The sequence below is a fragment of the Synchiropus splendidus genome, chromosome 5 (genome assembly GCF_027744825.2).
Source record: "Synchiropus splendidus isolate RoL2022-P1 chromosome 5, RoL_Sspl_1.0, whole genome shotgun sequence".
Classification (NCBI taxonomy): Eukaryota; Metazoa; Chordata; class Actinopteri; order Syngnathiformes; family Callionymidae; genus Synchiropus; species Synchiropus splendidus.
This window is the reverse complement of record NC_071338.1, coordinates 25,342,356-25,367,189: the sequence shown is the minus strand read 5'-3', so window position 1 is coordinate 25,367,189 and position 24,834 is coordinate 25,342,356. Positions and strand designations below refer to the sequence as shown.

General features: G+C 43.1%; 1 protein-coding gene across 13 annotated transcripts in view; it reads right to left on the bottom strand.

Annotated features, from left to right (window-relative positions):
- The window catches only part of plekha7b (pleckstrin homology domain containing, family A member 7b), a 64,907-nt gene that overhangs the window by 13,742 nt on the left and 26,331 nt on the right, over positions 1–24,834 (bottom strand). For 4 of the 13 annotated variants that reach the window (XM_053864766.1, XM_053864770.1, XM_053864775.1 and 1 more), the window contains 14 exons: positions 19,160–19,243; positions 16,525–16,636; positions 15,636–15,740; positions 14,389–14,461; positions 13,978–14,078; positions 10,066–10,244; positions 8,576–8,968; positions 7,722–8,256; positions 5,325–5,408; positions 4,030–4,152; positions 3,270–3,323; positions 2,973–3,053; positions 1,466–1,534; positions 448–528 (listed from right to left, as the gene is read on the bottom strand). In XM_053864766.1, the coding sequence (XP_053720741.1) occupies positions 448–528; positions 1,466–1,534; positions 2,973–3,053; positions 3,270–3,323; positions 4,030–4,152; positions 5,325–5,408; positions 7,722–8,256; positions 8,576–8,968; positions 10,066–10,244; positions 13,978–14,078; positions 14,389–14,461; positions 15,636–15,740; positions 16,525–16,636; positions 19,160–19,243 (2,074 nt within the window). The other 9 variants (XM_053864774.1, XM_053864767.1, XM_053864771.1 and 6 more) reach the window with 9 other exon arrangements.

Sequence of the window (24,834 nt, the reverse complement as noted above, 5' to 3'; positions counted from 1 at the left end):
AACAAAAGTAGCACAATTAAAAATTGAATTGCGAGAAATATTTTTTAAATATCACTAAAAAGCTACCTGATATAAACAAGTATATTATACCTTCTACATTGCCATCGCTTTAACCCCCCCAAAAGTCACCAGTGAGTGTTGACAAAAGAGCAGACAGTAATTTTGATGGTAGGATAATTAATACTAATATTAATATTAATAATTGATCGAATGATGATCCACAGTTCAGTCCCAGTGAATAAGGGAGGTATGCACTGTCCCTGTGCCTTTTTTAATTGATGGTCCGTTTTTTTTATATACAAACACAATCACTTTTGTGCAATACAAAGCATATTTATAGCGACACTTTTTACCTTTCATATGAGGGTTAGCTGTAAGAACAACATTCCAGCGAACACACGCTCACAATAACAAGAACACTGATACACACAAGCAGACAATAAAAACCTTGTCTTCCTTTAAGGTGCGTATTCTGGCCTCCAGCTCCTGGAGAATCTTGTCTTGCTCACAGAGTCGACTTAATTTCACCTGTGGTAGCAGGAGAACACAAAGAAGAGAAACATGTGTTTGATTTTGATCCAAACACGACAGAAAAGTGGGATTTCTGCAGCGGCCGAGGCATTTCAAACGCTTCAGACCAATGAGACAAATTGATCTTCTTTGTGTAAATATGTCAATAAGCCCGGTCTGCCGAAGGAGCCCAGAGGAATTCCTCCCATCACTGAGGCAAGAAATATCAAACGCTTTCATGCTGTCAAGTTTGAGGTCAGATCTGGTAACACCAATTACCAGTAATCATAATCAAAAATCCATATTTTCACGCTCGCTTTTGGAGAAAGCCGCCTTCATTCACAGTGACAGATTTGTTTTCCCAGAAATGGGTTATGTGTTTATGAAAACAAGATAATTCCGCCAAGTTCAGAGTCTTCCTCACGCGCTGCATTTTCCCGCTCAGATCTACTTATCATTCTGTTCAATTAATAATTAAGCTGTTTTTATTTTGCCTGCCGTATATTGTTGTTTTTTAATTGCATGAAATATTCATTGTTTCGACAAATTTGCTGGCAATTTCTTATAAATTGTTAAAGTGCAACAATGCTAATGACGAAAAGCCAGGACATCCATCTTATTTACCTCCATTCAGCGGAAAACAAAGAAGGAGAGCGGCGAGATCCGGCAAATCAAACTGAAAAATTTAACAGCTCATCATCTAAAACTCCCATTACATGTATTTTTCTCTTTAAATTGTGGAAGGAAAATAAAAGCTGTGGTGGGAACTCTCACTGTGCAGCGTGGACGGGTGTCCCCACAGCGCCGCGAAGTGTGTACGTACAGAGAAAACACACAAGCAAGTCAAGTTAATGTCAGCTGCATCTCTCTGGTGCATTCTAGAGAGAAATCTTTCAAAAACAGATCAACAGGATTCTGATGAAACCTTGTCTCCGTCAACAGCACATTGGCTTACATCGGCATCGCTCTCTGCGATTTTCACAGGCTGCGGTGATTCCCTCTTCAGGGTTTCTCGTCCGGTGACCTGAAAACACCCAGCAGACGCACATCAGCGAGGCCAAAGACTTTTCACGATGCAGCTGGGTGGATCAGACATGGAGTAATGAGGGACAGAAGAATGTATGGATGCTGAACAAAAAAAAGTTTTTTTTTTCTTTCCAACAGCATCACAAGGGGGAATGTTATGATTAAACAATGAGATCATTCTTTAGCTTCATTTAGAGGGCGTTGGGTGGATCATAATATACGTAGTCTTTTTAAAAGTATAAGTATCTTGCAAGAAAGTGAAGTGTTGACGCGGGGGGTCAATGCTGCCCTGTGACAGGGGAGGGGGAGTCAAATTCTAGGCCTTCTGTGGAAGTCTATTGAACAAAGATTTGAACGCCGCTGCCTTTGGTACCATCGGATGCTTCAGTAGCTTGTGGGTCTGGGCTCAGATTGGTTAAGTTGCTAGGGGTAGGGGCAGAGGTAGAATGACAAAAGGAAATTATTTGGCTATGGAAAGGGTTTTGCAGATTTTCTGGCCCCAATATCACATCACCCATATACATTGTAAATGATACAGCACTTTATTCTCATTCAGCAACCAACGCGCTTTACATTAAGTCACCCATTCACACACTGACGGCAGAAGGCTGCGATGCAGCGCGCCGTCTGAACCAAACCAGGGTTAAGTGTCTTGCTCAGGGACACAACAAACACATCAGGAGCAGGGATCGAACCAGCCACCGCTTAGTCACAGGCCGACTATTCTACCATCAGAGCTATGTCGCTCATTGCGGTCCATAAAAAGGCGGCGGACCATAATGTGCGATATATTTGCAAACATTTATGGAGATGGTCAAAGATGCGAACACTAATGCAGTTCTGGATGGAAAGCAGCAAAAAATGTTGTACACTGTCAGCCAAGTGTGTTTGTTTGGTAGCTTGGAGACGCTCTCTGATGATGTCATCTCATGGTGCACTCGCCACTAGTTAATGGCAAACTAGTAGCAAATGGAAACAGACAGAAAGTCTCATTTTCTTTCTGTGTATCTTCACAAAAATTCACAAAAAAGAATGCTGAAGAATTTGGACGGATACCCCGACCACTGTTGCGTCCTCCACTGTCATACCTTAGCATGACAGTTTATTGCACATGAGTTTTCCGGTCTCAAGTTGTCCCTATACTAACAACACAAGGATGAAGTGTTTTAAAAACAAGCATGAAACAAATACTTTAGAATTTACATATCATTCCAAGCGCACAGATGGGTGATGATAAACGTAAAAAAGCAACGGAAGCATTGATGTCAGGCAAACATTCATCTCCTTAACAGCATGCTGGAGGGCAGGCAAGTGGTTCTTGGCATAACACGACTCCCACTGAATTATGGCAGGTGTCACTGTATCATGCATGAGCCTACAGATGCTCAGGTGTCGAGTGCAATCCATGGAATGTCCTGTCCCTGTCTTATCCTTACATTCTGAGAGTAGCCAAACGCAGGCGTAGAGTTGTCGAGCACTTTATGAACCGACAAGATCATCGGGTCAATACTTTGGATCTGAATTCAAACAGACACCTTGTGTTACACAGTGTGCTGCACATTGCCAACAAAGAAGTAGCCTCATTCGTAACAGTACATTTGCATCAGACAAATACAGTTAAATATCAGCTGCTGAGAATAACGAAACAAAGGAAAATGTGGAGACAGAGGTTGAGAAAAAGGCAACGATGTGAGGAGGAAGAATTTGAAATTTGTGCGTCACCAGGAGCCCACCTTCAGGTCTAGATACTCCAGGTCCTTCTTCAGCTGGACGTAAGTGTCATCAGCCTTGGAATGAGCAGATACAGAGTGTTAGCTGCAAAAGCTTGTCCATGACCAGGTCAGTCCTCTCACCAGATTGGTTGTCATGGTTTACGTTGCAGTTGGATGACACACATGATATTTCTCAAACAGAAAAGTGATTTGCTCAGAGCAGAAATGTGTTTTTAAAGGTGATTTTTTTTTCATCTCTTTTCACCCCCTGGCTTTTATCATCTGATAAACAGACTAAACTAAACAGAGATGACTCTACTTGTGCTCTACTCAGGGAAAAGAGTCCAAATAAGAGCTGAGAAACACCGAGGCAACAAAATTTCATCTCTTCAGATAAGGTTCTGTGGAAAATCAACAACTGATTTCTATTTTTATGTACTGTAAAATAGTAATTCAAACAGTAGTATGTGCAAGTACTGCAGTTATTTCTGTACATACAATCGTAGCTAGAGTGATTGATGAAGCTTTGAGTGGTCAGGAAGTGGAGCCGGATGAAAATAGCTGTGAGAAACTTTAATTTTCAGAATTAAAGCACCGCAAGAGTCTGAGATCCCAAAGATTCCTGATTGACTCCCATGGCAAAACATCAAGCATAACAGCAGACCGCACTCATGATTGTCAGGATGTGGGGATTGGCTGAGGGGTGAGAAGGACCACAATGCACTGGGTCAGGGTGGCAATGTGCTGAAACAGAAGTTGAGGGTGGACAAGGGCCCCTGACCTGCATGCTGGGGCCGAGAAGCCCGTTGTGCTGCTGCAGGTGAGCGAAAGCATCGCAGGGAACACCAGCCATCTTGGCCTGGTGTCGCCGCAGCTGAATGAGGAGCAGAGTCAGCTCCTCTGGCTGCAGCCGAGCCAGCGGGAGCGCAGAGGGATGAGAGAGAGTTCTTAAACACCGTGTGGCCAGTCAAGTGCATATAGAAACTAGTCAGTGGAGAAGACTTCCGTTCGATTCGTCTTGGCCCAAAGTGGAGCAGTAGTTTTTCAAGGTTTCGACAGAAAACAGAAAAAAATTTGGAATATATATATATATATATATATATATATATATATATATATATATATATATATACATACATTTTTTTCCCAAGTTGTGTGATCTTATTTTTTAAAAGATAGCTACTCCAAATATTTAATAAGTTTGTCATTAACATTTTAAGATTAGATTAATAATACATGACAAATCTCCACAAATGTGGAAAAATAACAACAACAAAGGAAATAAAACAAAAATAACTATAATAACGAGAGAACAATCTTAGCGCAGCACCGATCGAGTCGGGACTGACGTCAAGCAGTGGAGCAGTGGAATGTAGAGTTGTAGTCAAGACCACGCCAAATGAGATCAAGACATTATCAAGACTGGAGAGTATGGAGACCTAGACAAGAAGACTGAGACAGTAGATATAAAGGGTCTCAAGACCAAGGCCAATATGGACAACTACAACACTATAGATTAGTTCAATAGTTGTATTTGTTAGTGCAACATAGTTTTCTCCCACATTTTGTCCTGTGAAGATGTGTTCAAAAGGAATGTTTTTTATTTAGAAACAATTGTTACAAAACGGTTATTTCATCCCATTGTGTTTGTAGCTTTGTCACTAGATCTAATTCAGCTAGTATAGCTACTTTTGCTAACTTTGCTTGGGGCTGCTTCTACTTTTGGCCAAGACCTGAAGAATGTGGTGGCAACACTGTTGCTACAAGCTCAGACATGGAAGGGTGACTGGTGGAGCTGCTGGCATTTGTTCCACATGTAACATCATCATACATTTAAAACAGGGGTCTCAAACTGATCCACAAAAGCACAGCAGTGGGTGCGGGTTCCAACCAAACAAGCTGAAACAAGCAGCACCAGACAGCCATCTGATTCTTGATTGGTTGGAAGAAAAACCTGCACCCACTGCGGCCCTTCGAGGGCCGGTTTGAGGCCCCTGATTTAAAGAGTCTGGCTGTGTTCAGAGAAACAGACTATTTGAGAACCATTGTGGAAAGATGTTGGTGTGACTTTCCTACCGTCTTGCCATGCAAGCTGGGCGCGCTGACGGTGTGCGTGATGTAGCCCATGGCTGGCATTGACCTTCTCTCCATTTTGGAGGTCTGCGGAGAAAGAACATTCATCAACAGAGTTAAATCAAACGGAATGTCTAATTCCCGGTGGTTGTTGAGTTGACTCACACTCACTCCAAGTAAAAATCTTGCCTCAGAGTCTGCAAACAAATCTGTCCGCGCAGCAGATTTATTTTCTCGTCCCGGCTCTTTCTCAGTTCCCACTTTTATCTGAAACAAGGTGTTGCCCTGAGTTTTCTGACGCTACAGGGCTCGGCGAATTTGACATTTTTGCCTAACACACAGATTCCGTGGGAAGCCCAGGCCCACTACATCGCCTTAAAAGGACATAAACAACAAGAGATTTAATTAACTACACATAAATTATGGCAAAACCTGCTTTCTTAAAATAACATTTGTTTGCTACCAGCAAGAGCCGCACTGTAAGCCTTTCCCCTCGGAGAGTCCCAAGCCACTATTTTTTGCTGTATAATAGGTTTTTTATTTAAATGGGAGTTCAGAAGAAAGAGAGCGCTGCTGATGTTTGAGATACACTGGGTGTGTTCGTAGGGTGCTCACATGCCCAGGGCAAGCTGGATTAGCAGCAAATAAAACGCGTCTCTTAATGATATCCCCGAGAGACCTCTCATTGCTTTCAGTCATATGAACTCCAGCCAGTGAGCAGCATCGCCTTCGCAGATGAAACTATGCTGCGTTTAACGCGGACCAAGCCTCATTTCTTTAGATCATTTTATGGGACATTCTATTAGATTAGCCAAGTATTTCAAATAGATGATGGATCGATGGAATCTGGATTTATGCCTTCACTCTGTTCACCCCGAGTTAAGACTGTCTCCCCTGAAACTCTCCTGAGATGTGAGTTCTCCAGCATGTCATGGGTCACGTGGGGGTTACGTGGGTTACATGACAGTAGGCACATGGATCCACCTGTCAATGAAGAGCGCCACCTTTTGGCTCAGTCTCTTCTACAGAGCCAACAGATCTGCAGACAATGCAGTAAACTCGGCCCTTCATGTCATTCTGGAGCACATAGACTCCCCAGGAACCAATGCTTGGATCCTGTTCCTGAACTTCAGCTCTGCTTCAACTGTCAACTCAACCTGCCTGACTCCCTCTGCAGGTGGATAACAGACTTCCAGACCAGCCAGAGCCAGTGCATGCACCAGGGGACGACTGTCTCCAACACTCGGACCCTCAACATCGGGTCTCCTCAGGGCTATGTTCTCTCTCCCTGCACACCAACCACTGCACCTCCAGCCACCAGTCGGTGAAGCCGATCAAGTTTGCGGATGACACCACCATCATTGGGCTCATCTCAGATGGAGGTGAGTTCTCCTCTGAGGAGAAGTCACTCTCTATAGAGCAATGTTTAGACAACACTAGTGTAAATAGAAGTCCTTCCAGTTCAAGAGGCATTTCAGTACAGGAAACTGAATGCTTACTTAACCCTGTGACCCTCAGAGCAAACAAGAAAACAGGAGAGTCAGCAAAAGACTTGTGCAGCAGCTACCCCACTAGAATATAACACAAGGTTTTATAGATTTCCAAGGCATCAAAATCGGACACATTTATCCAAGGAGTAATAAATATAATGTCATTACTAACTGCAATAAGTTGCCAACTGTTGGCTGTTGTTGTAGCAAAAGTACCTTCTGTACAAAGATAAAGATGAATTATTGAACCTCGTAGCACCATATACTTCTTATATTACGTAAACATGTTTAGCATGCAACACGATTTTGACATAAATGGAGGGGCAACTGGGTTTGCAAGTGAATCTGAGCTGCATCTTCTTCTTTCGGCTTCTCCCTTCTGGGGTGGCCACAGCGGATCATCTTCCTCCATCTCACCCTGTCCTCTGCTTCCTCTTCTCTCAAACCTACAAACCTCATGTCCTCCTTCACCACCTCCATCAACCTGCTCTTTGACCTTCCTCTCCACCTTCTGCCTGGCAGTTCCAACCTCAACATCTTCCTACCAATGTACTGCCTCTCTCTCCTCTGTACATGTCCAAACCATCTCCATCTAGCCTCTCTGACTTTGTCTCCTAAACACCTGACATGTGCTGTCCCTCTGATCTACTGCTTCCTGATCCTATCCATCCTGCTCACTCCCAGTGTGATTATTGGCCACACTACTTTTGATCAAATATTCATTCAAATTACATGAACAACAGATGCAAAATGTGCGATAATTTGGCATCGATCGCAAGTTAATTCAGCTTTAGTTTAAGATTGACAAGTTTGCCGATACAAGAATCAGTGATTTACTTAGAGTGGAAACAGCTTTACGTGCGAGTGGTGTAAGAGCAGAGCAGGGTGCGTAGGAAGAATCAGGGTTTACCTGAGAAAGGTGGGCACAGAAGTGAGCAGGGGAACTTGATCTTGTGCTGCCCCCGATTGCTAAATCATCCAGAGGCCGGACTGTCCGTCTGTCAGAGGGAGTGTGCGGCCTGCGAGGAGAGACGGGCTTGAAGGAGGAGGGGAGTGACGGCGGCACCTCGCACGGAGAAGGTGGCACAGAGATGGAGCGTGGCATCTCCAGCGCTACTCGGAAAGAGTCCGTAAAGTTTGGCCCGGCATAAACGGAAGCGGTCGGGCTTCCGTGCCGGAACTGCTGCCGCTGCTGCCACTCGTACAGCTGCCACACCATCCCCTCCTTCGTGGCCATTCGCTCGTCCGTGGTCATGCGGAAGTGGCTGAGTCGGTCGTGAGCGTACTTGTAGTCGCTCGGCAGGTTGCATGTGGCGGTGGGAGAGTTGCTGCCCGACGGCACCCGAGGAGACTTTGGCAATGAGTGATAGGTAGTTTCGGAAATGCTGACTTTGGGCTTTGGAGGAGGAGTCCGTCTTGGAAGGTTGTATTCCGCCGAAGGGACACTGAGACACAAAGAAGCAAGGACATGGCATCACTTCAGCTGAAGTAATGAGGTGGGCAACCTGCCAAGGACCTTGTCTAAGATGATGAGGAGCATCAAAATGTACTAAAAATACAAACCTCACAGCTATTGACAAACATCATCTGACATAAAGTATCGTTCCTTTTTCTTGTTGACCTTTCACTTTAAAGGAGTCAAAAGGAGTTTTAAGGTAAAAGACAGTGACGTTTCCTGCAACCGCCTATGAAGAAGACGATGGGCTTAGATCCAAATATTACCGCTAGGTGGCAGCATTTCCTCTCTAAACATATTAAACTGACCTTTTTTGAGGGTCTCCTTTCTGTGCCTGGACCCAGTTTTCCACCTGAGCCAGCGCGTTCTTCCTCTGCACATGCTTGTCAGGGTCAGTCCGCGTAACGAAACCCCTCTGGTAAACAACACTGCCGTTCTGTTCCGGTGGCAGCGCCACTTGGATGACTGTCTGCTGAGCGTGTTTCTGTGCCGCACCGTTGACTAACTCCGTGGAAGGATCCTCCCCGGTCGTGGGGTGGCTGGGTCTTCTTTTGATGTCCAGAACGTGTTGAACATTTCCTCCGTGAGGCCGTCTCACGCCGTTCTCCTGATGATGCTGTCTCTCTGGCAGGCTCTCTGGCTGGTTGTGCTGGACGTGGTTGTTCTGGGTGGCTGCTTTTTGGACTGGTTTCTCCACTTCTCTGTGATAAAGACAGAATAGTGCAAATCCAGACATTGAATGTCTCAAGTACGGCCACACAGACAGCAACTCATATCTGGTTTACTTATTGACATATGATGTGAAACTTAGTTCTTATACCAAGGGTCCCATATGCAAGAGGTAGGAGAGCGATTCATACCCTAATAAACATATTTTGTAACCCATATTAGATGGTTTTTACACTGAGGGTGACTTTCTGCTTTAAATTTAAATATACATATGCTATTAATGAAAAAGTTGTCGACAGGAAAACTATCTGGAAATATCAATGGACATTTGTCAACCTATTTATTTCCCTTGCTCTTTACACCATGTTTGTTTCAGATTATTAAAAACCACTCAGACATGACCTTTAATTATTATGGCCTCTGGAGCAATGACATTTGAAAACGAACATGAAAGATTTATATGCACAGAAAATGAGTTGCACTGTATTCTACTCTAGCAATGGTCAAAATCATGCATCAAACATCAGATTATGTTCCTCCTTTCAAATAGTTGCTGCCCTCAGTTGTGATAATAATAATAATAATAATAATAGTTTAAAACGCGGTGACACGCGGTGCTGAACATTTTAGTTAAGTCACACAAGGTCTGGAGAGAAATATAATTAAAAAAAAGAAATCTGGCACCTTGGGTAATTCCTCATATGTACCGCTAGGGGGCGTTGTTAGACTAGAATTAAGCACATTAAAATGCAGTATATCTGGCACTAACTGCATGTAGCTGCAGAGGAACAGCGAAAATGCATTATGTGTGGAGAGGAAAATGAATATACTCAAGTGTTTAATGCAACAATTCAGAGAGCAGAAACCCACCCCGTGCTTCAATTGTGGATCCTCAGCCCAGGAGTGGTTATAAAGTGATGACAATAAACTGTCCTTTTGAGACATCTGCATCTCATTGGCGCAAAGACGAACAAACCGGTGTGAAATGTAGTGATATAGAGCCTCGACTGAAATGCATTAACGCATTCCACTAAAGTAACAGCTCCATTTAAAAGAAGGTTAAATGTTCATCCCCACAGGGGCCTGACTAATAGGAGGAGAGAATTCTATTGTGCAGAGCGAAGCCAACCTCCTTATGGTGTGACTCTGCTGCATCAGCGCAGCCTGGTTCATGGCCCGGATCCAGCCATTCATGTCCTCCTGTGTGTCCGCACTGAAGAAATATGTCCGCATCCCGCAGTGTTCCGCCTGCGAGCCAATCACAGAGTTCTTGTTGTAAATGTAGGAGCGCATTCCTGTATGGCTGGCCTGTCAAAGGGAGACAGAGAGGGAGAGAGAGTAGAGGACAAGTTAGCAGCAGTTGGATATTAAAATGAGTTCACGACAGAAAAAAAAGCCACAATAAAATATTCTATATTTTGCAGCATGAAGAGCAAAATATTGAGCAAATCAGCAGCAAAATAATCCCTTAAAATTCAAGCATGTCAGCAATCTAAACACTCATTTGACTGAAGAAAACTTGCTTTTTCAAGGATTTATTTCCTATGTACTCTAGAATGTCATTGCACAATATTAGAACAAGGTCTTTTACACAGTCATTTTAGTTTCAAATGTGCATCACTTCAAGTAAGTTTAAGTACAGCAAATACAATGTGTGTACATGAATCGTCAAAGACATGCGTGGTTTGTAATATATTCTATGATATTATTATATTCGTTTGAGCGTCAGACGACCGCTTCTACTACTGCTCTGTCGCCCCCTGCACGAGCAGAGGTGGTACTGCAGAAGCAAGTGCTTCGCTAGTTTGACTGGATTATTATGGGTCATGTTTGATGGGTCAAATGAAAATGAATGTAGAAGTGAAATGAAATCGAATGTGAAATTAAAGTTTTGTTATTCAAATGAAAGTGAAATTAAAATACATTTGTTAAGCTCTAAAAAAAGGTTATTTATTGTTAAATTTAGGTTTTTACATAAAAGTATTTGATCTGATTCTTTCTTTATTTCATATAACATACTGTAACATACAGTATCTGATTTTATACGAGGAGCTAAGTAAGGGTCATGTTTCCAGTGTTCAGTGTTTAGTAGACATTCCCTTGAACAAAACAAATGAAGCCATGAATGATGAACTGATACCAGGGTCCATGTGCGGGTCACAGTTTAACTCCAGGTATGTTAAGATCTGGTAACAAGCAATGCGTCAAATTCTGAAGCGACAAATGCCGCACATCCTCCTGGTATGGTCAGCAGACGATGGTGCATGACGAGAATTTAATGAGCATTTTAAAAATGCGCATCAATCCCATATCAGGAAGAAGCAGAATGAGGCGAGGATGGCGCTTCACTGATATGCCTGGTCTCAAGTGTTGTCAAATACCTAATCATGCAAGACAGGAAGCTTGAGTGGTTCGAGAGCGCGGCCTCCCGAGAACGGTACTCACTCCGCCCGCGCACACACACGCACCGGGCCACAATGGGAGGCAATTGACCAGGAGGGAATGAGAGAAACAGTGGGATGAGAAAATAAGAAATTACAACATGAGTCAGAGCAAATCAGAGCTGACAGAGGCGATGTGATGGCTCTTGAGGTTTGGAGTGGCTCATTCGAGTGTGTTTAGACCAAGAGACGGCCACTCTGGCATCTCATGAGGCTACACACGTGGCAAGACAAAGACGAGGAAATACAGGTTTTATTGAAAGAGCAGGTGGACTTTCTGTGATTGCTGAATTCATACGAACATCGACAAATGATGACAAAACTATTTGTGTCAATAATACATACATTAGTCACAATAACTGCCACTTACAGGAGTGCTTCTCATAGTTGGTAAAAATTTTAAAGAAATAAGTAATAGTTCACTTGGATATTACTATTATTGAATGAGACCAAACACCATTTTCATTATTTCTATATTTACTACCCCAAAATTGAGACGCGAACCAAAACTGTTTCTACCATTTTTGTCATGTGTCGTGCTACCAGTGCCTCAACATGCGATGCTGAAGGCTGCCTTTTTCATCAGTATAGGACGCAAAAGTCACCTTTCCCAAGGTCAATATATGACAGCGTGGCGGTGAGGATGTGTTGGCACTATAGGGTTCAGGTCAGGGGCCATCTCCAATCTCCAAATCTGTTAAGTTCTGACTGGTGTTGCCTGCCCAGACTGTTGCACCTCCTTCACCAATGCCAACCCTGGGGACCATGGTGACCTTGGCTTCTGATGCAACACTCATCAATAAACAATGGGACGGTAGACCACTGCTGCACTCTCCAGGTCACATGATCTTGTAACCCCTGCCAACGGTCACGGCAGTGTCTTAGTGTCAGTGGAGTCAACCGCAACGGTCGTCTGTTATGGAAGCCAATGCAGCTAAGTCGGTTGCCAATGGTTTCTCACTTGTTGTAAATGGGCCTGTGGGAGTTGCACAGCGGCGTCCTTAGGTACTAACACTGCCTGCTGTTTTGTGTCTTGCTGTAAGTCTGCTGATGATACTTTGAGATACATGTTCACATTTGACTGCCTGCTACCAACACTGCAGCCTGGTGGCAGCGCTCATCCATCAAGTGATGTCATGTGTTCACAGCTGCTTGAAGGATGGACTGGGAATGACTTACTGACAATACCAGATTCTTATGGAATATAGAATGTTGAAATGATGACTCATTGAAAAGGGTTGTCTTCTTGTATTGTGTTGGGATCGGCTCCAGTGGGAAAGGTGCACCGTATAGAGTGAGACCATTCCGTGGAAAACACATGAAGTGTGTCTATCACCCTCACACAATTGCCACGATGTGTGACAAATATCGTATGTATGAAATCCACTGAGTACCTCACAATATCCTGAACTTATTGTGAGTGGTGCATATGCTGGAATTGACGATGTCATCTCTTCCTGTTGGTTTAAGGAACTCTGGTGAGAAAGTGACTTGTCCCAGAACAGCAGTTTATTCTGGTGACCTCAGACAGACCCTGAAAATTCCCAACTCCAATGAATGATCAAAATAAAAATGTTGTCTTTGGAGTTTCACTGAACGTTGTAGACACGTCCCATTTAAATACATGAAATAATGCAAGTCATTTAAGGTGCAGTTCTCTCTTGTGCCGATGATGAATAGGTAACAATCTCAGCCGCCCTAGAGCGCTTCAAAAATAGACCGAACCTGGGAGCCGTCATGATGAATACAACTTTAGGCACAGAAGATTTAAGCTATAGATCTTTCAAATAACATGGCGCTACAGCGGGGCGCAGCCGTGGGAGGTGATGTGTGGGAGTAAAGAAAGAGAAAAGAGTGATTAATTAATATCCCCAAAAGCAAAATTACCATACAAATTTCATTGTGTGATCTGATCGTTAAACACACAAGCGCACGCACTCACTCACACAGGGGGGATCGAAGAACAAAAAGTCAGAGAGCAACAGAGCTCGGAGGATTGCAGCAAAATGCCCCGGAGCTGCTGCGCAACATCAAACATTTAGGCATTATTGTTCTTTGGGACGAGCTCTTTGTTCCAGGCAGATGAAGCTGAATAATGTTCACACACTCGCAGTGTAACCAAAAGACGAATCCTTTCATTGTCCCACAGGCAAAATTCAAGCAAAGGAAAAGGGATTGTTTCCACATGCAAGGAAGAGATCCGACGCTCCCTTTCATGTGGAAATCATCATTTAAACATGGCGGTGAGATCTATGATAAACAAGAGCACAGCTCCCTGATGTCATACAGCTGTGGTTCACAGTGCATGACACATTAACAGGATCATGAGCTGAATAAAGACACATTAATATTTGCTTCAACTGTAATTAAAAACAATGAATTCATTCTTTTTTTTTCAAATGGATTCAAATCTAGTTAAGAAACAATTCATGAGAATATAACTGAGGTTTCATACTGAAATCTAAGCCACGCAATGCACTAGCATTTCATCACTAGAATTTATATTTTATTTAAGTCACATAATGAAGCACAGACCTAAAAACTAAAGTGAACCTTTCACAAGCTTCATGCTCAGATGTTGCAGAGACTGTTTACTGTACCTTAAATGCATATTTCCGGTTAATGTGGTCATCAGGCTCCACGGGTGCGATGACATAACTGGGCAGAGGGATGCTGCCGAGGACTGTTTCCTCTCTGCTGTCTGTGGAAACAAAGAAACACAACTTGTTTATTTGCCTGCTGAACTATACGTAGTTCCACCTGCGTGTTTACAAGGGTCTGCTGGTGTGTGAACAGCAGGAGAATCATTGAGGGCAACTGCCTCTCGAGGGGAGAGGAGCTCCATGTGGTGCAAGGAGATTGATCCCTTATTCACAGAGATTAATGGAGGCAATACTGCCATGACAACAACACCGATCCAAAAAAAAAAATCACACCAGAGGCAGTGATTCATGTCGCAGTGCCTTCCGTGGGCTGTTGGACATAAAGAGTGGCACTTGATTGACACTCACCTTTGTAGTAAAACAAGCAGTAGTCCGACAAAACAAACCACTTTCGTTTCCACAGACGCATTCCAGAGCTGTCCTGAGGGGAAAACAAACATATTTTGATTATTGTCAGGGTCAAATCTCACATTATAAAACCAAAAAAAATTCTCTATTGCTCTAGTTATGCTCATTTTTCTGAACAGTCTGAAGGACGCGAAATTGACCCTTTGTTAAATGTGTTTTCCCTTGATTATTGTAAACTATATTTGGTCAAAATAACAACAATAGAAACTATTATCTTGGTAAGAAAATTTGATTCCCTCGCAAACAATTATCTTTATCATTGCCTTCATTCATATGGCTGTGTATCAGGCAGGTATCTTGTGTTATGACACAATATGTATCCTGATAAAGGAGTGGTGATACAATATATTTGCGATTTTTGCTGTACTGCATGCTCAGCAATATATTGTAATATATATTAACAAGAAAAGGGGGATATGAGATCATGCAGTACAATAATATGTGCGTGAAAACAAGATTATTGTTAGTCCAGTTAGACTTTCAGTTAAATTTCGCAGTCCAACAAAGGAATGAACAGCTCTCGTAAAAACAAAAAACAAAAACGCGATTTCTGCAAAAATATGTTCACAATATTGTGACATTTGAGCACATAGAAATCTTAATAATTTTAAGTTAATTAATAAATATATTATACAAAATATATATCTACAAACAACTTTTATAAAATAATGAATCAGAACCATCATGGAATGTGGAAGAGAATGAACTTCAAAAGTATATCAAATTTTGTATTTATATTCTACTTTGGATACATTGCAATGATCTCCAGCTGCTCCTGTACTGAAGCAATGAATGCTCCTATACCACCTCTGCTGCCTCAGAAAAACACTGAGTCACTGTGCCCACTGTGCACTGTGTCCATAAAGCCCAGCTGATGTACACAATCCTACATACTCTGGCTACTCAGTACATCTTCAGAGTACCTCAACCATTACTGCCAAACAAATCCAGAATGGGTCTTTGGGGACCAAACCTTGAGTGCTGCAGCACTGACACTCTGGAGTGCTCTTGTTGCATAAAACCAAAATGTGCATCTACAGCTCACAACCATCTTCATCTCTGCGTCTCATCTCTTCATCGCTCTCTTTTTTTACATTCTGAATTGAGCATCAGTTTCAGCTTCAAAGTTAGAGGTTACCCGACGAGCCCAGGTTGTGTGAGTGTCTGGCAGCTGCACTGCATCCTACCTGTTTATACAGCCATCCTCTCACCACCACCGGGACGTTGAGGTTCCTTTTGATGGCATTATCTCTTTTGCCAAAACTGTGTACCTTGGCTGAACCTCTGGAGCTCTGCACAAATCAGAAGGAGTAGATATCTTGATGTTGGGGGGATGTCATTTTAGATGCCACTGAAGTCATGAGCGGTTTAGTCGGGATGCGTTTGATCATCACCGAGCTCTTTTTAACAGAAACGTGTGGAAATCCAAAACATATATAAAGATATTCAAATAAATCTTAACTCTATTCAATCATCTACAAGTGGAACATAGTAAAATTGAGATCCAGCTTCATTAAAAAATGCTAAAAACAAAGACAGTTGGTTATGGAGCTATGTAAACCAGCTACAATTGAGTCTAACAATGCATCACTTTAGGGTGTTACATGTCAGTGGGATAACAAGGAAGCAATATTACTGACTCATGAGGATTTAAAGAAGACATCATCATATCTGTAGGAGCAACTAAAATCACCATCTATTTCCACCTAAAGGTTTGCCAGTACTAAAATAGCAAAACTGCTCATCCTAAAAAAAAAAGGATAAAATCTCAATGTGATGCAGTTGGTTTACACACGAACATGCTGACATGCAGCTCAATGAGTTTCCAGGTTTTTGCTTTTCTTATTTTAACCCATTTCAAAGGTACATGGCAACAATTGCGCAGAGTGCTTTTTTGTGTTTAATTTCTGTTATTTCCACGCCTCGAGCAATTGTTGCCAAAGTTGCCTTGTCCATGGTACATGTCAGTTATTGAAATACATTTATCATTTTCCACTTGAAACTCTCCATACTGTTTTTGTAAATCACCAGCCACCTGTCCTCCAGCACGCCTCAGAGAAAAGTAAGAATCCTCACCTTTACGCCTGAGTTTGCTTCCGCTGCTGTGGAGGTCACAGGCTGTGGCGTCTCTGTGACCTTATTTGGGGGGCTCTGATTGGCTGCCGGCTGGGACATATGGGATTTTTTACTGTGCGGACAGAGAAAGGAGAAAGGCGGCACCAGTGCAGTGAGAGGATGTGATGTTGTGATGAGTTCATTTTGCTGAGCTGTCAGAAACAACGGATACGACTATTTCCTGAAACCACAACACCAGCCTTCGGGGTGTTGACAGCTCCCACTGTGTCCAATTTGAACTCACAGAACCCAGATACTTCAAATAAAGTCGGTATCACAGGAGCAAGCAAAAGGGTCTGATATCTGCCCAGTATTTTACGCCCTGGAATGAAGCCAGCTTTTTTAGAGGATGTTGCCGTGGTATCAGCGGAATCTTATTTTTTATGTGAGGCGTTCATACTGTTTACCGCTGCAGTCATTGCAAAGGTTTCCCAGGAGATTTGTGGTGGCACACTGCGCTGTCCTCCTCTGCACACTGTTCTGTGAGTGGGACACTAAAGCAGCAGATTTACACCGCGACAGAAGAAGTGTGATGACTCTGTTAGTCTGCAAGACAGTCGCTATCTTTCTCGCTGTGGAAATCAAGCAGGAAGCCAGTCTCCACTTGGATAGTACTGCAGGGTCATCATTGACCTCACAGAGGTCAGGTGATGGCGTGTGACAGCAGCAGCTGCTTTTTGTCTGAATCAGAGGATGAGCAGAGTGGAGCACCCATCCAGCAAATATCTGAAATCATCAGACCTTTATCCGAGTGGTGTTGACAGAAGTCAGGATAACAATGTTTATCCGACATAAGTCACCATTACGCCGTGTTCAAGTGATAAGGCGCCACGGAGACAAGCAGAGTATTGAGGTGCAAAAGAGCCACTTTGTTTCACCATTTCCCATCAGAGGTTTCCACAGGAAGTTTTCCACAATAACCTATCGTGTCACACCTACTCCTATCATCTGCCTCATCCATGAACCTCAATGGTTGTTTCCTCTTCCCTTTTTCATTCACTCGCATCTCCACATGTCCCACCCATCTGAATCTGGCCTCCTAAACTCCTAAACTATGTCTCCAAACGTCAGCTGATCCACTCATTTATGGTGTTGTCCTGCCACTTCTCCTTTATCCGCCATTGCTAAAGGTTGCATCACCACTTACTCTGTGGGTGAATGAAGGACAGTTACAGCATATTAAACACTGCCAACAAGGCTGTAAACGCACCGCAGCCGCACACTCTAAAACTCATTATTTAATGTAAACAGGCTCATAGAACACTCATTTGTGACCACAGAAACTTCCTTGTTATGTGAGCTATACTCGACACATGCCCTCGGGTTGGTAGGGTCAGAAGCTCTGCTGTCTGTACGCTGGCACCTGTCATGTCGGCTTCCCTAAACTCTTCCTTAGTGATGAGCTCTCGTCACGTTCAACTGGGTAGAGGCCTTGGGGCAGACCCAGAATGTGCTGGGGTGGTCATGACTCTTGCTGACCTGGGAATGTTTCAGTATTCTGGGCCTCACCCACAACCCAGTCTTGAATAATAAAATTACAGGTATATGTTCACTTTTATTGAAATACAACACTAAGACACTTCCTTTAAAATGCCATTAGAATACGTATCATCGAGCACAAACCAAACCCAATTGCTCTTCCAAGTAATCCAAAATGAAATAGGTAATTCTGTGTGCACAAAACGTCCATTCTGCTTCTCTTTCATTTCAGGAAAAAGACGCTGTTGCAGCAGGGAAAATGGCACTTGAGTGGAAATGACTACATCAGTTAAAGCGCCTGAAACATGTAAGGACTCATTCTCCGCATTGCTTTGATACAAAGGGAAATTAAAACCGACTTCTATTATCCTCAGCTTGTCAGAGGGGAACAAAGTTTGTCTTCACAGACGCACCGTTCACTGACATGCTTCTCATGTTCTAAGAAGTGGAGCGTGGAACTCCGCAAAGCCTTACAAGCTTAAAGAGATTACAAGTGGCATTTCAAAGTAACAGTGCCGTGTTACTGATGGAAATGAGCAAGGGAGGCATCTGATGGTTTGTAAATCCAAGCCTGGACCGGTCTTAACAAAGAGCTGCAGCCAGTGATGCTGCAGGATCACACAATTAGTTTCGTGTTACATGAACTATGCAGTTCAATTAGCACGTGTAAGCATGTGCGCTGCGGTGCGTCCGCCTGCAGTGGAATTTATGTTTGGCACGGGATGCTGCAACACCTGAAGGTTGCTGCATATTTATGATGCTCTAAACTGCTGCTGTACTCCGATTGCTTCCACACAATGGCATGAAACAAGCAATACATCATGAGGACCAACAAAAACGCAGGGAAATACAGGGAAAAGGCACTTGATATATGACTCCCTCTGTGGGGAAAAGAAAATTCCAAAATATATTTTAGGATTACAACAGAGCAGGTAACAATATTAATGATCACACCTCACATATGTGAAGAAGAAGAATCTATTAAAAAATGAATCCTCAGGCGAGAAACTTCAGGCGCTTCTCCACACAGCTTTGACCTTTCACAATAATTTGATCTTCTAAATCACACCTTAGTACATCCCAGATTAAACATCCAGCATGTGAGGAAGTTACTCACTGGTCGTCTAGTGTGTACTCTATGTTGTCCTGGGAAATCTGCCCGGTCACTGGGTGTCGAAATGACGTGAACCTCAGGTTGTGGCTGCAAGCAGATGAGAAGAGGAAGATATTTCAGGTCAAAAGACAGAACACTGACTGGGGTGTTTAAAGAACAGGTATGACACTGTTAATTGGGTGGAAAAGCAAGAACATTGCAGTAGAAGTGTCAGTGACGCAGGCTTCAAACTGACACCTTCACCATCATCATTACTCTGGGGACCATCTTGGAGCGACTGTTTTGAGATTGGCAGTAGCAATACTAGGATAACAGCTAGCTAATAGGCTGATCTATAGCACCTGTTACGGATCCATGTGAAGATGTTTGACAGAGGTACTGAAAGTGTTGTAGAGCATTTGGCTCCTGGCTCACCAGGTGATGGGACACACACACACACTCACACACACTTCATACAAACTTACAACCACTGACTATCCAGTTGACCCAGTGCCAGATTCACAGCTCGTGCTGATGCAACCAACTTCATCTTCATGTGGACTGGGCCTTAGCACCAGTTAAGATGAAGTCTATGCTCTCCTGTCAGCAGCAGTAGATTTCCGCCATCATTCTGGCCACTGCTCTGAGCCGGAAACTGATCATCTACAAAACAGCATGAGGAAGTTCTCCCGGGTGAACAGAGGGCATCACTGAGAGAAAGTGAAGAGCTCAGTCACCGTGAAGGACTAAGTGCCTCCAGAACAAAAAAAAAACTGACTGTGATTTTGTAGATCACATAAAAAGTTGATGGAGTTTTCGGACTCCCGACCCATCTATTCTACTGAGTGCTAATGGCAGGACTATTAAATATAATTTGGATGATGGGACGGGTTATTTATTATGTGTTCCAATTTGAACACATTTTTGTTATTTGTTGACTTTGAGAACTGTCATAAGCTGCGGTATCGGTATCTGATGTGGTATCGAACCCTCCCTAGTTAGCAACAGTTAGCATCACATGTTCCGTACGAGCTAACTCGACAGAAAAAAAGTCAATACTTCCATTAAATATTCCTTGAATTGCATTTCATCTGTGACATCCGATTCTGCTGTCCGTGTACTGTTCTGCACTCGATCACACAATGTTCCTCAGTTTCAGAACGACCTTCTGAGTTAACATAATAGCATCAAAGACCTTTTGTTGTCAATAAGGCAAACACAGCTGACTTGAGGCGTTTACCTCCGTCAGTGAACGCACCAATTTGGTGACATTAAATGTCCAACAATATTACACAGCTGGTAAAGCCCGAACCCATCATCATCTCTACAGTGGTTGTAAAAGGAGGAGGCTTGAGCTCACCAACAGTCTCAGAAATGGAGAGGGAATGTTTATGAGACAGTGAAAGCAGCTTTGATGGATGGCTGGGAGACGATGCAGCTGACAGAATAATGGAGAAAGACTCGGAATTGGGAGTGTTGAAGATGCTGCGCTTTCTTTAGCACACGCGGCAGGAAATGGTTTGGACAGGTTCGAAGTAGGGACGGAAGAGGTGATAGATGAAATGGATGGAGTGGGGTGCGTGTTGTGGGTAGCTGCAGTCGAAACAAAAGGATATGTTTGGAGCTGTTTTGTTAAATACGGTGCACCGTATAAAAAAATATGTCAACTCTATTTCTTTGATCACAGAAACTTAAATGGTCCTTTTGCTGCCGTGCTGCTGTCAATCATTAAACTGTGCCACATCCTTTGAGATGCTGTTATCTGTCAGTTTCTCTGCAAACAATATTTCACAGAAGTTGTGGTGACATAAATTGGCATTAAATCCAATAGTTTGCAACACCAAGCAAAATACAAAGAAAATCATGTCGGAGTTACAGGTTATTTTTCATGCCAAATGTCTCGTGTTCTCTGTAAATGCGTCACTCTCCATGGAGCAGAGAGTGATGGCTCCTCAGACAGACAGCCGCAAAGTTCCGTCCCACAAAGGCAGAGGACGATACGCACGAAGCTGCATCATCATGCAGCAAAATGAAGAGGAGGAAAGATTTATGAGTTGCCTTTCCAGAAAAGTTGAGAGGATGTTTTGAATCAGGAATGGTGCTGTACCCACACACACAACGTGACCTGAAAGCGGAACGCTCGGAGATATACACTGGAACACACACACACACACGTGCAAACACACGCACACACACGCACGCCTGTTACTGGTCACCATCATAATATGCTGAGCTGCATTTGGGCACATGGAGCACTGCACCAGCATCCCCTGTTAATTAGGAATCTGCATTCTTTCAGGCTTTTGTTTTTAGCCGCATTACTTCTGAACTATTTGTCACGGAATTTGCAGCATCCCTAGATCCTGTGGAAATGCTGCAGCACAGTGGATCTATTTGTTTGTACAGGGTTCCTGTCAGTGCATGTGACAATATAATCCTGAAGGGGGAAATGAACTTTCGCTGCAGAAGAGTGACGAAGCAGATATTTACACATTTTGTGCGGCTTTTTCATTCACCAAACCTTTGATCTTGTTGTCCGCATGTTCCCCTCACACCAAACAGAGGCACTAACAAGCTGCAGGAGGAACACAGCACAGTACATGCAAACAAGCAGTGTTGAGTCTGTGTTGCGGCACAGTTTGATGTGACACTTCCTTCTGAGCATCACTCCCTTCTGTTTTCCGTGTTTAAAAAGATTGATGGATGGGATCTGCAGATGAGTTGATCATCTCTTCTGGTGAAGTTGTCTCAAGGACGGAGAGACAGAAGATGTATTCACTTTTCATTCATTCATTTATCCTTGTACCATTATCCAAATTAAGCTCATGGTGGGCTGAAGGGAAGCGGAGCCAACATTTGGAAAGGAATATAGCTGAGGAGTTCAGAACCAATGCTGGAATCTCACCTCTGAATATTTGCTGATTCATGGGAGCAATCTTTGGACCCACCACCAAACGCAGGGTTAAGTTTTATTAACTAGTGTGTCAGCAGTTGTAGTCCTGTTTATAAACTGAAACTGATCCATGTGTGTCAAACCAAGTGAAACATACATAACCTTATTTTGTGTGGGATAAAAAAGTTGCTGGAACACAGTTGGTCCAACTGACCCTCAAGCAGCAGCTGAGCTTTATCACATCTCATCGAGCAAAGCACTCTGAGAGCGCAGACTTCCACGGTGCCAGTCATTTCCACCAGTACTGTCGTGTTTACCCATTATTATAGCTCTAAAATGAGCTCAACTAAACTTCAGGTAGCAGTAACATTCCAGAACTCCCTCAAACAATGCACACTCTACGGTGTGGTGCAGCAGGGTTCTCTTCAGGAAACGATGAACCCAGCCAAAGATTTGAGAATCCAGCTGGTTAGTCAGAAGTCACACTCCTCTTGGGTTGAACGATACGGACAAAAGTTCATATATCAATGTCCATATGAAATTCTTAAGGGTTTAGTGAGAACTATGTTTTGTTTTTTAGAAAAATTAAAACACTACAATACAGAAGAATGTAGAAAGTCAGATGTTGGAACCATTGTCGGATTAGATTAGATTAGATTAGATTAGATTAGATTAGATTAGATTAGATTAGATTAGATTAGATTAGATTAGATTAGATTAGATTTGCAATTATGAACACAACAGCATACAATTTAAAAGTACTTCAAGGTAAAATTGAACTGGGAAATAAGTATTAAAAACATCTGGCAATAGATGTGTTTAATACTTATTAGAAACAAGTGAAAGAAAGTGAAGATTGCACTGTCTTAAAAGAAGTCCCTACATATTGGGGAAATTGTTGAGGGGTAGTTATTTTAAATCGAGTGGGATGAGATATTTTGGCTAAAAGTAAGGCTACATTATTCGCAGGTAAACACTGGTGATGTGAACTAAAGACATTGACACGAGCAAAACAAGATGATAATGCAGTAAACAGTAATGAATGAATACTTTCAGCACAGCTGTGAGTCTGAGAATTCTTACCTAAACCCAAATTTCCTATTTAAATTCCAATACTCCTCCGGTTATTCAGAAGAGAAGGTACTGCTTCCACCTGAGAACTCTTCTCATACACCCACGCTTAAATCTGCTTAGGACCACTGGAGAGTAAATTTGAGGTCATGAATAGATTCTGTTTCTATCTGAGGAAACAATGCAACAGACCAAAAAGCTTTTCAGAAGATTCCGGTGCGGTTCGCATACAGAGTGGGGCCACTATGTTTTCATGCTTAATCTGCTTCACAAGAGAGGGGACGGGGCATTTAACGCAGTTAATATCAGCGTCATGTTAAACTTCAGATCAGTATTCTTTGATGAATTTGTCTTTCAAAAACAAGAAGCGCAACTTGTTCATGGTGTAGAACTGCAGGACAGTCAAGCTCTGTCTCCCTCCTTCTCTCTCTCCCTCTCTCTGGCTATGACATGACACCTTCAGCACCCAAACACCCGTTTGTGTGTCCAAATCTAGAGTTGGCTGCACAGTTTCTGACAGCCCTTCTTCACAGACTTGAAGCACCAGCATGCTCTATATTGCACTTAAAGTCATTGTTCTCAGCACTGCGAAAACATTTGGGAAAGAATCCCAGCGGTGAAATGAAAAGGACTGGCTCTGCAAGGCTAAGTGCTATTCCCTGCTGTATCATGCAGATGATGAAAAGTCTCACCTGCCCTGAGGAAGTGGATCATCATCGTGAACGAGCCGCAGGATGTGCTGCGCCACTGTGGGTCACAGAAATTCTCTCGGCATCATCGGGGAGGTGGAGGATGCAGCGAGCCTAGCAGGTAACGTCTGGCATCCGCAATAAGAGCAGCGTAAAGCAGAGCTGGAGAGCCAGAGGAGGAGGAGCCCTGGAAGAGGTGAACTTCCTCCAACCCGATTATGTTGTTCCAGTGTTTGAGGGCAGATCTGTCACTCCCCCACGAGAGGGGGATCCCTCCTAAACAGATTCACCTCCCTTTGCATTTTTTACATCTCACTGAAGATCCTCTCTTCTGTGTAAGCTCTTCCATGGAATTGGTGACTTGTGTAGGATGGTAGGAGTAAACACTGGACTCGAAGCAGCATAACTCAAAGTTAATGATGAGCAGATGGGAAAGCCTGATAAACTCAAGGCACGTGTGCCACATCCAGTTTGCCATATTGAACTTAATTTTATGAAGTCTCTGCGACTGCTCACACTATGTGTGTTAAAACTTGAGTATGTGTATAACCATCTTATTCTTGATGCATCTGTTTAGCTGGCATCACATTACATTACATGAAAGGTAGCGAGTTGACCACTAAGTGAAGTGTGAGTCACACAAAATAACTAGTTCATGTCTGAGTCTTGGTTGCTTTTAATCTTGCATGAAACATGATAATAACCTGTCAGTTTCTGTGCGATATGTGTCTTTTCATGTCGCACCAGTGAAACCCCAGGGCCTGCTAAAGGGGCTCTCAGTTATCTACTCCTCATAGCAGTGGTTTACCACTGACATTGACCTGTGATCTACTCCCCACGTGGGAATCCAGTCTAATCCTGCGGTATGTGTTCCAAAGAAGTCGCTGGTATCAGCAAGGTTGGAGCAAATATGAAATGTGAGGTGTGTTGGCACAGCTGCTTAGATGAGTCACCTGAGGAGGCAGCTGGTGACTACAAGGTTTCAGCAAATATTGAATTTGCAGTAAGGACTGAGGCAGTCAGTTAAGAGTTCAGAACAGTTTTTT